The sequence below is a fragment of the Salmo trutta genome, chromosome 18 (genome assembly GCF_901001165.1).
Source record: "Salmo trutta chromosome 18, fSalTru1.1, whole genome shotgun sequence".
NCBI classification, from domain to species: domain Eukaryota; kingdom Metazoa; phylum Chordata; class Actinopteri; order Salmoniformes; family Salmonidae; genus Salmo; species Salmo trutta.
This window is the reverse complement of record NC_042974.1, coordinates 46908700-46926220: the sequence shown is the minus strand read 5'-3', so window position 1 is coordinate 46926220 and position 17521 is coordinate 46908700. Positions and strand designations below refer to the sequence as shown.

General features: G+C 42.1%; 1 protein-coding gene across 2 annotated transcripts in view; it reads left to right on the top strand.

The window, feature by feature from the left end:
- Nucleotides 1-16438, top strand: part of LOC115153395 (golgin subfamily A member 7B) — a 39481-nt gene extending 23043 nt beyond the window's left edge. For both annotated transcript variants that reach the window (XM_029698809.1, XM_029698808.1), the window contains exons 4-5: nt 11029-11130; nt 15488-16438. In XM_029698809.1, the coding sequence (XP_029554669.1) occupies nt 11029-11130; nt 15488-15571 (186 nt within the window). In that variant the 3' untranslated portion in view covers nt 15572-16438. The remainder of the gene's footprint in view (nt 1-11028; nt 11131-15487) is intronic.
- Nucleotides 16439-17521: the final 1083 nt, after the last annotated feature.

Sequence of the window (17521 nt, the reverse complement as noted above, 5' to 3'; positions counted from 1 at the left end):
TGGACAAAAGGAACACTTATGTGAGAATGCTATTTATTGACTACAGCTCAGCGTTCAACACCATAGTACCCTCAAAGCTCATCACTAAGCTAAGGATCCTGGGACTAAACACCTCCCTCTGCAACTGGATCCTGGACTTCCTGACGGGCCGCCCCCAGGTGGTGAGGGTAGGTAGCAACACATCTGCCATGCTGATCCTCAACACTGGAACTCCACAGGGGTGCGTACTCAGTCCCCTCCTGTACTCCCTGTTCACCTACGACTGCATGGCCAGGCACGACTCCAACACCATCATTAAGTTTGCAGACGACACAACAGTGGTAGGCCTGATCACCGACAACAACAAGACAGCCTATAGGGAGGAGGTCAGAGACCTGGCCGTGTGGTGCCAGAATAATAACCTATCCTTCAACGTAACCAAGACTAAGGAGATGAATGTGGACTGCAGGTAAAGGAAGACCGAGAACGCACCCATTCTCATCGACGGGGCTCTAGTGGAGCAGGTTGAGAGCTTCAAGTTCCTCGGTGTCCACATCAACAACAAACTAGAATAGTCCAAACACACAAAGACAGTCGTGAAGAGGGCACGACTAAGCCTATTCCCCCTCAGGAAACTAAAAAGATTTGGCATGGGTCCTGAGATCCTCAAAAGGTTCTACAGCTGCAACATCGAGAGCATCCTGACTGGTCTCATCACAATGGTATGGCAATTGCTCGGCCTCTGACCGCAAGGCACTACAGAGGGTAGTGCGTACGGCCCAGTATATCACTGGGGCCAAGCTTCCTGCCATCCAGGACCACTATACCAGGCGGTGTCAGAGGAAGGCCTTAAAAATTGTCAAAGACCCCAGCCATAGACTGTTCTCTCTACTACCACATGGCAAGCGGTACCGGAGTGCCAAGTCTAGGACAAAAAGGCATCTCAACAGTTTTTACCCCCAAGGCCTAAGACTCCTGAACAGGTTATCAAATGGCTACCCAGACTATTTGCATTGTATACCCCCCCAACCCCTGTTTTTACACTGTTGCTACTCTCTGTTTATCATATATTCATAGTCACTTTAACTCTTCATACTACCGCACATTGGCTAACCGGGCTATCTGCATTGTGTCCCTCCATTTTTTTTGTTGTTGTACTGGTCCCCCATGGGAATTGAACCCACAATCCTGGTGTTGCACACACCATGCTGGCATTGCAAACACCATGCTCTACCAACTGAGCCACAGGGAAGACATGTTCATGCTACCTCAACCAGCCTGACTAACCGGTGTCTGTATGTAGCATCGCTACTTTTATAGCCTCGCTACTGTATATAGCCTGTCTTTTTACTGTTGTTTTATTTCTTTACTTACCTATTGTTCACTTAACACCTTTTTTGCACTATTCGTTAGAGCCTGTAAGTAAGCATTTCACTGTAAGGTCTACACCTGTTGTATTCCGCGCACGTGACAAATTAGTTTTGATTTGATTTGAACTTCCTTCCTTTATCCTAACACACCTACCACAGTACAATCAATGGGCAAGAGGGGGGGCCAGAAACAAATTTACACTAACAACAAATGAATACATCTCAATCAGGTAAATATAAATCATAAAGGTACGTACCTAATATTTCATCATATATATTCATATTTAATATATTACACAAACGTACATGGAGCTCTATATGTTCTGTCTTTTATACAAATATGTCCAAATTGGCTCTAACATACCGGCCCCTAATTGTTAACTGCACTGAATGCACAACAATTACTTAATATTCAAACGTAGAGCCAATACACAAAACATTCTATACCAGAGCACTATTACAGTTCATAGCTATATACAAATATACAAGGTCCCATATAGGAAAGGAGTCTATAGATCTCAGTCTTAGTTGAAGTGTTCAGGTGTTCAACTTCCAAAAATGTCAAGAGTTTGACGTTCAAAAATGTATGACTACGACATCAAAGAATGTAAGAGTACGACATCAGCGAATAAGAATGGGCACGTGATTCGAAGATGGAGCACTGTGTATGTGTGTGTATCTCACTCCAGCGCCTCAAGGAGCAGACAGAGTTTATTGATAGGTCTCTGTAAGATATTGGTCTTGGTCTTAACCATGACGCTCCGAACAAGACCATTGACCCCTGGCAAAGCCTCCACCACACGCCCCATTAACCAAGAGTTCCTTGGGGCAGTGTCATCGACGATGACAACAAGGTCACCAGGACTGAAGTTTCTCTTAGTTTTGTTCCACTTGTTCCGGTCCTGCATAAGTGGAAGATACTCCCTGATCCATCTCTTCCAGAAGAGGTCAGTGATATATTGTACTTGCTTCCATCTCCTTCGTGAGTATAGGTCGCTTCTCTGGAATAGTCCTGGTGGCAGGACTGGCTTTGCTTTCAGATGAAGCAGATGGTTCGGAGTCAGGGGTTCTAGATCATTGGGGTAATTTGTTACAGTTGTGTTTGGTCTGTCGTTCATAATCACCTCAACTTCACACAATGTAAAGATCTAGGGGTCTTAAAACAAAATAATAAAAAACGATGCACTATTACCATCAAGTATTCTCACGGCTTGCTAGAGCATTGTGAACTGCAGTGGTATAGTGGTCTAAGCAGCGTGCTCCGGCTCTGCGCATCAAGTTTGCGGCCAGTGAAAAATATGGGTTGTTTATGAATTCAAGGGACCAATAAAAAGGGATAACTTAGGTGCTGGATTTTAGGCCGGTAGCAACCACCACAGGGTGTCCGGTCAGAACACGAGGAAGCAGTAGCTCCAGTTCAAGGGTTTAATGAAGTTCCACACACACACACACACATACAAAGCCACTCTCTCTGATACTAATTGTGGATATTTAGCTGCACGCACAATAAACATCAGAAAGAAAAGCAATTTCTTCTAAGAAGGTAGAATAAGCAGAAGAGAAAAACAGGTTGGTCATCATAATAGAAACTACAGACATGCCTGTGGCCCTGCCAGGTCAGGTATTATGATAAGTCCCATGAAAAAAGTCTGCTTATTGGCTAATAAAATGATGATGATTGGCGTGACCTTTTTCCAGTAGGAAAACCAAAGGAAAGTTGGGGTCTTGGAAAAGAGATGAGCTGGCTGTTTTTACACCCAGCGCTGAGCGATCGTTTTTCTTTTCTTTTGTGAGTGCCGAGGAAGGCATATATTGACTTTCGTAGGACCTTTTTAAACCTTCAAAATCAAAGTATATTTCTAGTGATCAGACATGTTTTTCCCTCTCTTCTGGGAGAGCAAAGAAAGAGAGAAAAGTAGAATTGGAGAGAAAAGAAAAGGAGAGGAACATCTTGATCTGTTCTCCGGTAAGTGCTAATGACATCTTAGCGATTGTCTCGTAATGCCAGAGCGAATGTTAGCATTCGCGAAACGTAGGTTATCCTGCGAGCAGGCCTTTCTAATCGACCTGGCCCAGGTATCCTGGAAGGATATTGACCTCATCCCGTAAGTAGAGGATGCCTGGTTGTTCTTTAAAAGTAATTTCCTCACCATCTTAAATAAGCGTGCCCCTTTCAAAAAATGCAGAACTAAGAACAGATATAGCCCTTGGTTCACTTGACTGCCCTCGACCAGCACAAAAACATCCTGTGACGTACTGCACTAGCATCGAATTGTCCCCGCGATATGCAACTTTTCAGGGAAGTTAGGAACCAATACACACATTCAGTTAAGAAAGCAAAGGCTAGCTTTTTCAAACAGAAATTTGCATCATGTAGCATTAACTCCAAAAAGTTCTGGGACACTGTAAAGTCCATGGAAAATAAGAGCACCTCCTCCCAGCTGCCCACTGCAATGAGGCTAGGAAACAGTCACCACCAATAAATCCACGATAATCGAGAATTTTAATAAGCATTTCTCTACGGCTGGCCATGCTTTCCTCCTGGCTACACCAACCCCAGCCAACAGCTTCGCACCACTCACAGTGACTTGCCTCCCCAGCTTCTCATTCACTCAAATCCAGATAGCAGATGTTCTGAAAGAGCTGCAAAACATGGACCCATACAAATCAGCTGGGCTAGACAATCTGGACCCTTCTTTCTAAAACTATCCGCCGCCATTGTTGCAACCCCTATTGTTGCAACCCCTAAAAGAGAGGTCTGTTAAACCTCTCTTTTGTATCGTCCGAGATCCTAAAGATTGGAAAGCTGCCACGGTCATCCCCCTCTTCAAAGGGGGTGACACTCTAGACCCAAACTGTTACAGACCTATATCCATCCTGCTCTTCCTTTCTAAAGTCTTCAAAAGCCAAGATAACAAACAGATCACTGACCATTTAGAATCCCACCTTACCTTCTCCGAGGTGCAATCCGGTTTCCGAGCTGGTCATGGATGCACCTCAGCCACGCTCAAGGTACTAAACGATATCATAACCCGCCATCGATAAAAGACAGTACTGTGCAGCGGTCTTCATCGACCTGGCCAAGGCTTTCGACTCTGTCAATCACCGTATTCTTATTGGCAGACTCAACAGCCTTGGTTTCTCAAATGACTGCCTCGTCTGGTTCACCAACTACTTCTCAGAGTTCAGTGTGTCAAATCGGAGGGTCTGTTGTCCAGACCTCTGGCGGTCTCAATGGGGGTACCACAGGGTTCAATTCTCGGGCCGACTCTTTTCTCTGTATATATCAATGATGTTGCTCTTGATCCACCTCTACGCAGACGACACCATCCTGTATACATCTGGCCCTTCTTTGGACACTGTGTTAACAAACTTCCAAACGAGCTTCAATGCCATACAACACTCCTTCCGTGGCCTCCAACTGCACTTAAACGCTAGTAAAACTAAATGCATGCTCTTCAACCGATCGCTGCCCGCACCCGCCGGCCCGCCCGACTAGCATCACTACTCTGGACGGTTCTGACTTAGAATATGTGGACAACTACAAATACCTAGGTGTCTGGCTAGACTGTAAGCTCTCCTTCCAGACTCATATTAAGCATCTCCAATCCAAAATTAAATCTAGAATCAGCTTCCTATTTCGCAACAAAGCATCCTTCACTCAGGCTGCCAAACATACCCTCGTAAAACTGACTATCCTACCGATCCTCGACTTGTCATTTACAAAATAGCCTCCAACACTCTACTCAGCAAATTGGATGCAGTCTATCACAGTGCCATCCGTTTTGTCACCAAAGCCCCATATACCACCCACCTCTGCGACCTGTATGCTCTGCACCCACTGGCTCCAGGTCATCGATAAGGATTTGCTAGGTAAAGCTCAACCTTATCTCAGCTCACCGGTCACCATAACAACACCCACCCGTAGCACACGCTCCAGCAGGTATATCTCACTGGTCATCCCCAAAGCCAACACCTGCTTTGGCCGCCTTGCCTTCCAGTTCTCTGCTGCCAATGACTGGAACGAATTGCAAAAATCGCTGAAGTTGGAGACTTATATCTCCCTCACTAACTTTAAGCATCAGCTATCTGAGCAGCTTACCGATCGCTGCAGCTGTACACAGCCCATCTGTAGATAGCCCATCCAACTACCTACCTCATCCCCATATTGTTTTTATTAACTTCTTTTGCTCTTTTGCACACCAGTATTTCTACTTGCACTTGATCATCATCATCTGTTAATTTGCCAAATTGTAATTACTTCACTACTATTGGCCTATTTATTGCCTTACCTCCTTACTCCATTTGCACACACTGTATATGGATTTTTCTATTGTGTTATTGACTGTACTTTTGTTTATCCCATGTGTAACTCTGTTGTTTTTTGTCGCACTGCTTTGCTTGATCTTGGCCAGGTCGCAGTTGTAAATGAGAACTTGTTCACGAATGGCCTACCTGGTTAAATAAAGGTGAAATATATCTTCTTTTTTTATTCCATGCTGTTATTGATGTCACGTTAGCGTAGCATCTTAGCGTAGCATCTTCGTTAACATGCTACACTAACTTAACATCAATCACAGCGGCTGGATTGCTTATGCAGCGCTAGCCGTCCATGCTCCTGTGGACAGTTACAATGCTGATGTGCCATGCTTCTGCTGACTTCAATCTAACCATGTCATAGTTTGATCAGGCTCTATGGGGTTTTATATACACTGTGAGGCCAAGGTGAGTTGATCAGAGAGGTGGTGTCACACGCACACACACGCACACACCCACACACACCCCACAAACACACAAAAATACACACGGACTGGTAGCCTTGCGTTTGTGAGGAGCAAGGTTATTTGAACTAATTTGGCATTGAGAGTGCCAATGCAGCGTCAGTATTGGGTGAAACTAAGAACAGTTGGTCTAAAGGCTGGTATCTTATGGGCGTGGGAAGTTCACATGAAACACTGAGACATTCTGCCAAAGAGAAAGGGGTAGGGATCACAGGATGGTAGTGTCAGAAATGCCTCCCCTCTTCAGAGGTGTGAACTGTGGCATGGTGAAGCATTCAGTTGAATTACAACTGTTCTGACATGCTGCATTTGTCTGTATGGCTAGTTTGCAGTGTGCAAGTACACAGCAATTGCTGACTCTTGAAGTCAGCAAGTTTTATTGTGACGTCCACCTACAGGTGTTCTATCTTAATTTGATCACTTTGTTGCAGCAGGAAATGGAAATTGTAGTATTCAAGGTTTAAAAAAGCTTCTCAAGTGTGTAATTTTCACTTTAAAATGTCAGACTTGATATATCCTAACTAAAAATGTATTCACCCCATACAAACATATACATTTATTATAATCCACATATAATTCACAATTTCTTTTGCTGCATGAATATTTTCCTGCTGTGAGAAACTGGTCAAATTAAGATAGCACGTGTACTAAGGTTTGACTGGTTACCAATACCAGTTTGGAAACCTGCCATTTGACGCAGGGAAATAAACTGAATTCGTTCAATAACCTGAATTAGTTATGAGTGTCGGCTGAGAGAACATTGTTTTTTGTAGTTGTTCTGACACGCTATTTGTAATCAGTGTGCTTTGATGACAAAGATGTTGATCTAGACCGTGGGTAGTCCTGGGAATCTGTCCACTCATACATGCTCACTGGTGTGTGGCCTCTTATCAGCTGGACACACGTATACACCACACGCACGCACACACACACACACGCACACACACATACACATACACATACACACATCCCATGCAAACAATCACACACACACACACACACACACACACTCAGCCAAAGGCTCTGTGATATGGTCTGATTGAGCCTATGATACACTATGTTGCCTTCAGCTGTCCACTGCTTTGTGTGTGTGTGTGTGTGTGTGTGTGTGTGTGTGTGTGTGTGTGTGTGTGTGTGTGTGTGTGTGTGTGTGTGTGTGTGTGTGATGACATACAGCTGGCACCTGCGTGCCAGTGGGCATGGACAGCCCTTCCAACCATAACATGGCTTTTGTGTGTGTTCCGTCTAAGCGACTGACAGGCACAAACACAGCTGATGAAGGGATTCATCTTTCTCTTGATGCCCCTACGGTCACATGCACACACAAACACAGACACTAATTAATCCTCCCCTCAGCTGTGCGTGTGTGTGTCTGTGTTACCGCGTGCATGTGTTAGTAGGTCAGACGGAGCAAGACGTTAAGAGATCAAAAAGTCCCAGCCTGCCCCTCTTCGCTATCTCTCACACACAACATTCATCTCCATGTTTCTGTAATGTTCTCATAAACGTTCTTTCACTGATACTATGCTGAAGATCACACAGCAAATCGAGACACACAGAATTCATCTCTATGTATGTTTCTGTTTGTTTTTTAAAGCATTTTTGGATCAAAACAATGCAAAAGTACTGGAAGGGAATCAAGACACACTAGATTCATTGCAATTCAGGTTTGAGCCAAGCAGAAGTGGGCTTGTGCTCTCCTTTCATGTCAATGTAAGATAATATATTTGTCAGCTAAGATATGTGCAACATGGAGATCTCGAGATCATATTGGCCATGTGAAGAAAGTTGTTTATTTCTACTAGATTTGATAAAATCTCAGTAGATGACTGATGATGAAGATAAAGTATACCCAGCCAGGAATACTGTGTGTGTGGGTGGGTGTATGAGCATGTACGTGCATGCATGATCTGTGTGTTAACACTAGATAATGTTGCCAGGTGTCCCCTTTAGCATACAGTATGCATCAGATGCATATCAACCCGCAAGGTGCAGCAAACATACAGTTGAAGTCGGAAGTTTACATACACTTAGGTTGGAGTTATTAAACACGTTTTTCAACCACTCCACAAATGTATTGTTAAAAAACGATAGTTTTGGCAAGTCGGTTAGGACATCTACTTTGTGCATGACACAAGTAATCTTTCCAACAATTGTTTACAGACAGATCATTTCACTTGTAATTCACTGTATCACAATTCCAGTGGGTCAGAAGTTTACATACAGTAATTTGACTGTGCCTTTAAACAGCTTGGAAAATTCCAGAAAATGATGTCATGGCATTAGAAGACCTCCCACAAGTCTGGTTTATCTTTGGGAGCAATTTCCAAATGCCTGAAGGTACCACGTTCATCTGTACAAACAATAGTACGCAAGTATAAACACCATGGGACCACGCAGCCATCATACCGCTCAGGAAGGAGAGGTGTTCTGTCTCCTAGAGATGAACGTACGTTCGTGCAACAAGTGCAAATCAATCCCAGAACAACAGCAAAGGACCTTGTGAAGATGCTGGAGGAAACAGGTACAAAAGTATCTATATCCCTTTAAGAGTGTGCTCCTAATCTCAGCTCGTTACCTTTATAAAAGACACCGGGGAGACAGAAATCTTTCCGATTGAGAGGGTGTCAAATACTTATTTCCCTCATTAAAATGCAAATCAATTTATAACATTTTTGACATGCGTTTTTCTGGATTTTTTTGTTGTTATTCTGTCTCTCACTGTTCAAATAAACCTACCATTAAAATTATAGACTGATCATTTCTTTGTCAGTGGGCAAACGTACAAAATCAGCAGGGGATCAAATACTTTTTTCCCTCACTGTATATTGACATATCCTGAAAGGCCGCTCAGCAAGGAAGAAGCCACAGCTCCAAAACCAGACTACGGTTTGCAACTGCACATGGGAAAAAAGATCGTACTTTTTCAGTTCTGCCCACACATTTTATATAGGATTGAGGTCAGGGCTTTGTGATGTCCACTCCAATACCTTAACTTTGTTACCTTAACTAAATTAAATTAACCTCTTCATCCTCCTTATCATTCAGTTAGGCCTAATTTAAATTAAATTGTGAAGTAAGGTGCACAATTATCGCCCATTGCTGATCCTCAACACTGGGGCCCCTCAGGGGTGTGTGCTTAGTCCCCTACTGTACTCGCTGTTCACCCATGAATGTGTGGCCAAACACGACTCCAATTCCATCATTAAGTTTGCTGATGGCACAACAGTGGTAGGCCTGATCACCGACAGCGATGAGACAGCCTATAGGGAGGAGGTCAGAGACCAGGCAGTGTGGTGCCAGGATAACAACCTCTCACTCAATGTGAGCAACACAAAGGAGCTGATTGTGAACTACAGGAAAAGGCGGGCCAAACAGGCCCCCATTAACATCAACGGGGCTGTAGTGGAGCAGGTTGAGAGTTTCAAGTTCCTTGGTGTCCACATCACCAACAAACTAACCTGGTTCAAGCACACCAAGACAGACGTGAAGAGGGCACGAAAAAACCTTTTCCCCCTCAGGAGACTGAAAAGATTTGGCATGGGTCCTCAGATCCTCAAAAGGTTTTACAGCTATACCATCGAGAGCATCCTGACGGGTTGCATCAGCTAATGAAATGGCTTTCAATTCTATTTGCATGGAACGCTGCTGCTACTCTCTGTTATTAGCCTTCCCTGTGGCTCAGTTGGTAGAGCATGGTGTTTGCAACGCCAGCATGGTGTGTGCAACGCCAGGGTTGTGGGTTCAATTCCCACAGGGGGCCAGTACAAAAAAAATATTATAATAATAATAATTAATTTAAAAAAACGCATGAAATGTATGCATTCACTATTGTAAGTCACTCTGGATAAGAGTGTCTGCTAAATGACTAAAATGTAAATTATCTATGCATAGTCACTTTAATAACTCTACCTATATGTACATATTACCTCGACACTGGTGCCCCTGCCTGCACATTGACTCTGTACTAGTACGTACCCCTGCACATTGACTCTGTACCGGTACCCCCTGTATATAGCCCCGGTATTGTTATTTACTGCTGCTCTTTAATAATTTGTTATTCTTATCTCTTACTTTTTTTAGGTATTTTCTTAAAACTGCATTGTTGGTTAAGGGCTTGTTAGTAAGCATTTGTATTCGACGCATGTGACAAATAACATTTGTTTGATTTTGATTTGATTTAACAACCCAGTAACTAGCCTTGCACAAGCCTTGGCCCGGAGCAGGAGCTTATCTCCTGTTTCTGTAGTGTGAGGCAGCTGATGTACAAGTAGACCCTTTGGACAGGACGCAGGGCCCAGGAAGTTCAACCAAACACTGCAGACAGTTCATCCAAAAATGGGAATTACACTGAAAAAAGGGCATCTCAACAATTACCAACCAAAGTCTCCAAATTATGGACCAAAGCTTTTAAATGGAAAGAGAGAAAAGTTTAGAAAAGTTCAAACGGTGAAAGACTCTGAGTAATCAATTCTGGTTTATCTAATTCAATGGGTCTCACTCAACATGAGTTCTTTGGAAGTGTGTGTTAGAATAACATAGTGTCCTTAGAGCATAATAGGAATACACTGGGTTTTGCTTATGTTAGGGCTTTAGACAAGATAGAGACAAGCAGCTGTAGACAGAAAGACAAGCAGACATAGACAGAAAGAATTAGTGCAAAGTAATTTCTTCCATCCATAATTTCTTCCACTCTGTGGGGCACATGAGGGGGGAGGGTAAAGAGAGGTGCAAATGTAAAAGCAAGGGGCAAGGATTTATAGCCTTATTATAGCCGTATTTTATTCTAAGCAACATCCTCTCCATCTCTCCCTCATCTTTCTCTCCTCTCTCTCTCCCTCTCACCTCTATCTCCCTCTTCTCCCTCTGCCTCTTTCTCTCTCCTCTCACTCTGTCAGGTATTGAAGAAGATCTCTGGGTATATCCAGGAACAGAATGAGAAGATCTACGCTCCCAGAGGTCTGCTACTGACCGATCCTGTAGAGAGAGGCATGAGAGTCGTATCCTTTTTGAGCAATACGTTGGTCTATTGTTACGGCAGGTCTTCTTACCAAAAGTTAGCAATTTGATTATAGAGGTTAGGGTTAGGTGTCTTTCAAGACATAGATTTCCCTAAAGTTGACTGCTGGTGATTAAAGTGACTAGGCAAAGCCTCGTAGTGTAAAAATGTAGAGGGTTAGGGCGACTTCAGTGTGGTTGTAGCTCACTAAAGATAGTTTTAGTTTTATGAAGACCTTGTTGTCTTCCTCCTTTTCTCCGCCCTGGCCCTGCTCTCTCCTCTGGGGCCTCATTTATAACCGTTGCATAAATGTAACACTACTGTAAATATCTGCGTGCCTCATTTCTGAAAAGACTGTGCACGCACAAAAATATTGAGTTTTATAAACTTGGCACACACCGTACATACACGTGCCCGTTATAAATCATGACCTGTCGTAAAAAAGTGAGTGTGCGAACAAACATTATAATTCCGCTTGAATAACGCCCATAATTCACCTTTTATGGTGACAAATAATGCCCTTATGTGCTGTATACTTTGGAAGTATTGGAATTAGGCCAAGACAGTATCTAAAGGAAATAGCAATGGCGAACTTTATAAAATTTCTGTGGCGGCAGAATGTTTTTTTTTCTAAGTGACATTTGCTGTATCTGACTGACGAAATCAATTGCAAATAGTTGTGGACCTGTAAACAGATCGTTTGAATGCAATAATATTTTGCATTCACTTTTTTCCATGAATCTACAGTAGCTTATCTATTTACTATGCACCAATTTCTAAGTCGCTCTGGATAAGAGCGTCTGCTAAATGACGTAAATGTAAATGTAAACTGTACCCTTGCCGATATCATGTACAGTAATGCTTTGAGAACATTCCTAGATTTGAAAGATACATACACATTACCAGGCAACTCCTTTTTTCTTTCCAATTATGGGATTTATAAATAAACTATCTGGGCTCTGTCGTAGAAATTCTAATCAAAGGGAAGAGAGACTGCAGATTCTTTCAAACAACACTTTATTATAAGATTTGCAAAAATGGAGCAGTTAACTACGCACTAAAACAGTTGTGCAGTTAAGGCCCAACGAACAGTGTCGGTTCTCAGCTTTTATAGAGAAGCACATCCTTTTTGTAGACGTGGCAGTCAGCAGATAGTGTGTAAAAGGCAATTAGTTGTCTGCAGATTTAAGATAGCACGAGGTTGATAGCCCGAGGGCTGAACCGTCTAACTGCATTCACAAAAGCAAACACTATAATGTGCTCCTTTCTGCAAGTTTCCATACATGTGACTTTCTGTAGATAGTAAACCCACGGGATGTCACATGCTGCGGTTGCACCCAAACTGACCTTAGCTATACGCCCAGTCTTATGACTAAGTCCCACAAAGTTTGTATCAGGTTAGAAAGACACTAGCATATAACAAGAGACTATTCTTTAAGCTGTTAAACAAGGAATAGTGTGACTAATTATGTAATTTCCCACGGCAGCTCTTGAAAGGACTGATCTCTATGATATATAAACAACTTTTGGAAAGCTCATATTCTGAGCTAGCCATTAAAAAGTATGGTTCACAGATCTAATTGAATCTGAACCACCCTTTTAACTGGAAAATAATATTTAAAAAATGACCTTGGCATCCCGTAATCTGAACCATAACCTTATACATTTTAAGTTTGTTCAAAGACTTTATTTATACTGAACAAAAATATAAACGCAATATGCAACAATTTCAAAGATTTTACTTAGTTACAGTTCATATGTAACTCACCATATGTAGCAACATTTCAAATTGTGTTTTTTACATTGGATAAAAGTAGAGACTACAAAATGCTATATCATACACTTTTTTGAGGAACAATGGGAAAGTAATTCTGCTTTGAAATTGATAAACTTGTAAACTCACTTTTGAAAAAATGGCCTTTGAATGATTTGGTATCTAGTGAAGAGCTCTTTGGCTACACCCATTCAGCATCGTTCACACCCTCTTAAGCTTTAGCCCCACCCATCTCGTTTCACTCTCGGAGTGTTCAGAGCACACACTTGACGCTCTGGCTAATGATTTGTTTACCTCTGGATAACATGAAACAGCCTAACCAGGTCTGCTGGCAACAATTTCATTACGCTTTTTTGCCGACATTTACTGACACCGGCCATATTCAACGGGTGTTGTACACTTCAGCTTAAGAAATGTAGCTAACTAGCTAGCAAGGTAAATAACGAAGCTAGCTAGGTAAACAATGTGTAAGATCACACACTTCACGTAACATTAGCCAATGAGCCAGCCAGCTAACATTAGCTAGTTAAACAACAATGAAATTAGTGCCAAATCATGTTGTTACAACCCTGCATGAATCTGCTGGAACTAACCGACCAGGTTCAATGTTAGCTAGCTAACATTAGGCTCTAACTAGCAATGCAAATGGCTCTGGGATACGAATAATGTCATACATGTAATGTTAGCTAGCTAGCTAACAGTACACTTTAGCTTAAGACATGTAGCTTGCTAGCTAGGTAAACAATGAACCTAGCTAGGTAAACAACGTGTAAGATCACACATGTCACATCACGTAACATTAGCTAGGGAGCCAGCCAGCTAATGTTAGCTAGCTAGCTTGAAATGAAACCACTTTCTGTCAAAATCTCTTTAGCTATCATACTCTAATTCCACTGATTTCAAAACTTGATCCTCCAGAGAGTGGAGAGTGACACTTATTCAGCTCCATTACACGATACATTTGAAAAAAAGGTTATTTTGACCGGATTACCCAATACAGACTGACCAGCTCAAATAGACATAAGCCTTCTTCTATATGGCAGACCAATCTGAACTCCTCTCTCGGCATGTCAGCCCACTCATTAATGTCAGCCAATCATGGCTAGTTGGAAGTTTGCTGACTTTTTCTGTGGCTTAACCAACAAGGCTTGTAATTTAACAATTTTATTTATATTTACAGATGGCATACAAGTTTGTTATTAAGGCACATGAAAGTTCACATGTCCCAGAAAGCATTTCTGCGAAAAAACACATTTCGATAAAAAAAATATAGAATTAAAATGGCTCTCCTGTGAAGTCATGACTTGCGACATCCACTTAGTTTCCTGAAATGGGTCACATATGAGGAAATCATTCAACTGAAATTAATTCGGCCCTAATCTATGGATTTCACATGACTAGTATTACAGATATGCATCTGTTGGTCACAGATACCTTTAAAAAAATGGGCCTCACAATGGGCCTCAGGACCTCATCACAGTATTTCTGTGCATTCAAATTGCCATCGATAAAATGCAACTGTGTTTGTTGTCCGTAGCTTATGCGTGCCCAAACCATAACCCCACCGCCACCATGCGGCACTCTGTTCACAACGCTGACATCAGCAAACCGCTCGACCACACGACTCCACACACGTGGTCTACGGTTGTGAGGCCGGTTGGATGTACTGCCAAATTCCCTAAAACGACATTGGAGGCAGTTTATGGTAGAGAATGAACATTCAATTATCTGGCAACAGCTCTGGTGGACATTCCTGTAGTCAGCATGCCAATTGCACACTCCTTCAAAATATCTGTGGCATTGTATTGTGTGACAAAACTGCACATTTTAGAGTGGCTTTTTATTGTCCCCAGCACAAGGGGCATCTGTGTAATGATCATGCTGTTTAATCAGATTCTTGATATTGTAACAGGCTGACCCTAGCCCCCCAACACATAAACTATTGCAGCATAAATACTGGAGACAAAAGCAATACAACATTCAAAATGGGTTACCCTTTCTTTAAAAGGATGAATACTTTCTAAAGGCACTGTAAATGCTTCTGGATGGAGACATGTTGGCTGGGTGGGGTTGGGGGAATGGAATGGGAGTTTGAGGGTGGAGGCCCAATTTTTTATGTTTTCTTTTCCTGTTTATACTGAATTTATTATTACTTAAACTCTGTATTTATTTCTTACTGTTATTTTTATTTTGAGTGGCAGCCTACAGGTATTTTTTTTAAATAAACATGAAAAAAATTAAATGAAGACTAAAATCACCAGGAATACAGCAAACATGTGTTTAATTTAGGAAATCTGTTCCCAAGTATTCCCACAAGAGACATATGTGATCGTGTCGCAATGTAATCAAGGTATGAAATGATTGTTATTTTAAAATACAATCTATTATTTGCCTTAGTTTTGGTCAATTTGCTGTGTACAAATTATTAGAATGATTTTCCGTCCCCCCGACCATTCGCTCAGAAAAAATTGTCCTGTGGCTGAATCTAGTTGCCTACCCCTGGCCTAGAGTATACCCCTTATCCCCTATCTGTGTACATATATTACCCCCTTCCCTCCCACTCCTTAACTCCTGTGCCCTCCAGATCGAGGTGAGTGTGTTTGAAGACCGCGGTTCGAGCGGCTCTAGCCCCAGCAGCAATGTGTCGTCTGGAATCAGCCAGCGGTGACTGGAGGAACAGCACCAGGGATATGGGTACCAACAACACCACCACCACCACAGAGGCAGCGGATCCCTCACCAACATCCGCATGCTGAAACATGAGAGCACACGCTTCTGAATATAGATGTATATGTAATCAATATACTATCTCTAGTTATGAGTATAGATGTGTATGTAATCAAAATACCATCTATTGTTCTGAGTATAGATGTATATGTGATACAGGAAATAGATATTGAATGTATATACTATCTATAGTTCTGAGTCAGGAAGGAGAGAGAGAAAGGCCAGGATGTGTAGGCTACTCTCAACAGGAAACTGAAGTACCATGAGGCCAGGAGCTGACACATGCAATGATATAATGTTCAAGCAGGCACACACACTACTTGGTGTGTCAAACACTCTAAACACACATCTTTGAGTATCTGACAGTATGCTTACACTCATATTTCTGCACACTTTCCCAACCATCTACTCCTTTACCCATTATCATTCTACTTTTTCACCATTCCTTGTGTTTCCATGAGTTTAATTATGATCATTATGCCATAGCCAATACATCACTGTCATCCTCAGTTGCGTTCAACATTCAATAATGAGCAGCAAAACACAATTGTTATCACTAGAATTGACTATTGACTATTGAAGCAACATTATAACTACAGCAGTAGTATAACTATCACGTTGAATGCTGGCAACTTACTGGTAATCTTCTGGAAAAGACACTTCATTTCATGCAGTGCGAGAACGAGGTCAGTGCATTGTGAATGTTGACCCTGTTCTATTTGTACCTACTGGTTCAGCTTTCAGTGTGTTTGTGAAGGACTGCTAGTTATTCTTGGTAATATTACATGTATCTGTCTGGGACTTCAAACTGAAACACCTTGGATTATTTATCAATGCTCATTCAGAGTATTGGGTGCTGATGATCCACATCGCAGCTGGAGGTTACATTCACACACGCAGCCGCATGTGCAAAACACACAGACTCATACACACAGGTGCATATGTAAACATACACTCACACACACAGACATGCACACACAGGCAAATGCGCAAACACACACACACACCTGTGGCCACTGGCCTTGCGTTCCTGCACACAATATCCTGGCAGCCACATGGATGTGGTCTCAGGTCACACACACACACACACACACACACACATACACACACACAGGCGCATACAGTGCATTAGGAAATTATTCAGAACTCTTGACTTTTTCCACATTTTGTTACATTACAGCCTTATTCTAAAATGTATTACATCTTTTTTTTCCCTCATCAATCAACATACAATACCACATAATGACAAAGCAAAAACAGATTTTTAGAAATGTTAGCAAATGTATAAAAAAAAAAACTAATACCTCATTGACATAGTTATTCAGACCCTTAGCTATGAGACTCGAAATTGAGCTCGGGTGCATCCAGTTTCCATTGATCATCCTTGAGATGTTTCTACAACTTTATTGGAGTCCACCTGTGGTAAATTCAATTGATTGGACATGATTTGGAAAGACACACCCCTATCTATACTGCTCAAAAAAATAAAGGGAACACTTAAACAACACATCCTTGATCTGAATTAAATAAATAATCTTATTAAATACTTTTTTCTTTACATAGTTGGATGTGCTGACAACAAAATCACACAAAAATAATCAATGGAAATCCAATTTATCAACCCATGGAGGTCTGGATTTGGAGTCACACTCAAAATTAAAGTGGAAAACCACACTACAGGCTGATCCAACTTTGATATAATGTCCTTAAAACAAGTCAAAATGAGGCTCAGTAGTGTGTGTGGCCACCACGTGCCTGTATGACTTCCCTACAACGCCTGGGCATGCTCCTGATGAGGTGGCGGATGGTCTCCTGAGGGATCTCCTCCCAGACCTGGACTAAAGCATCCGCCAAGTCCTGGACAGTCTGTGGTGCAATGGAGCGAGACATG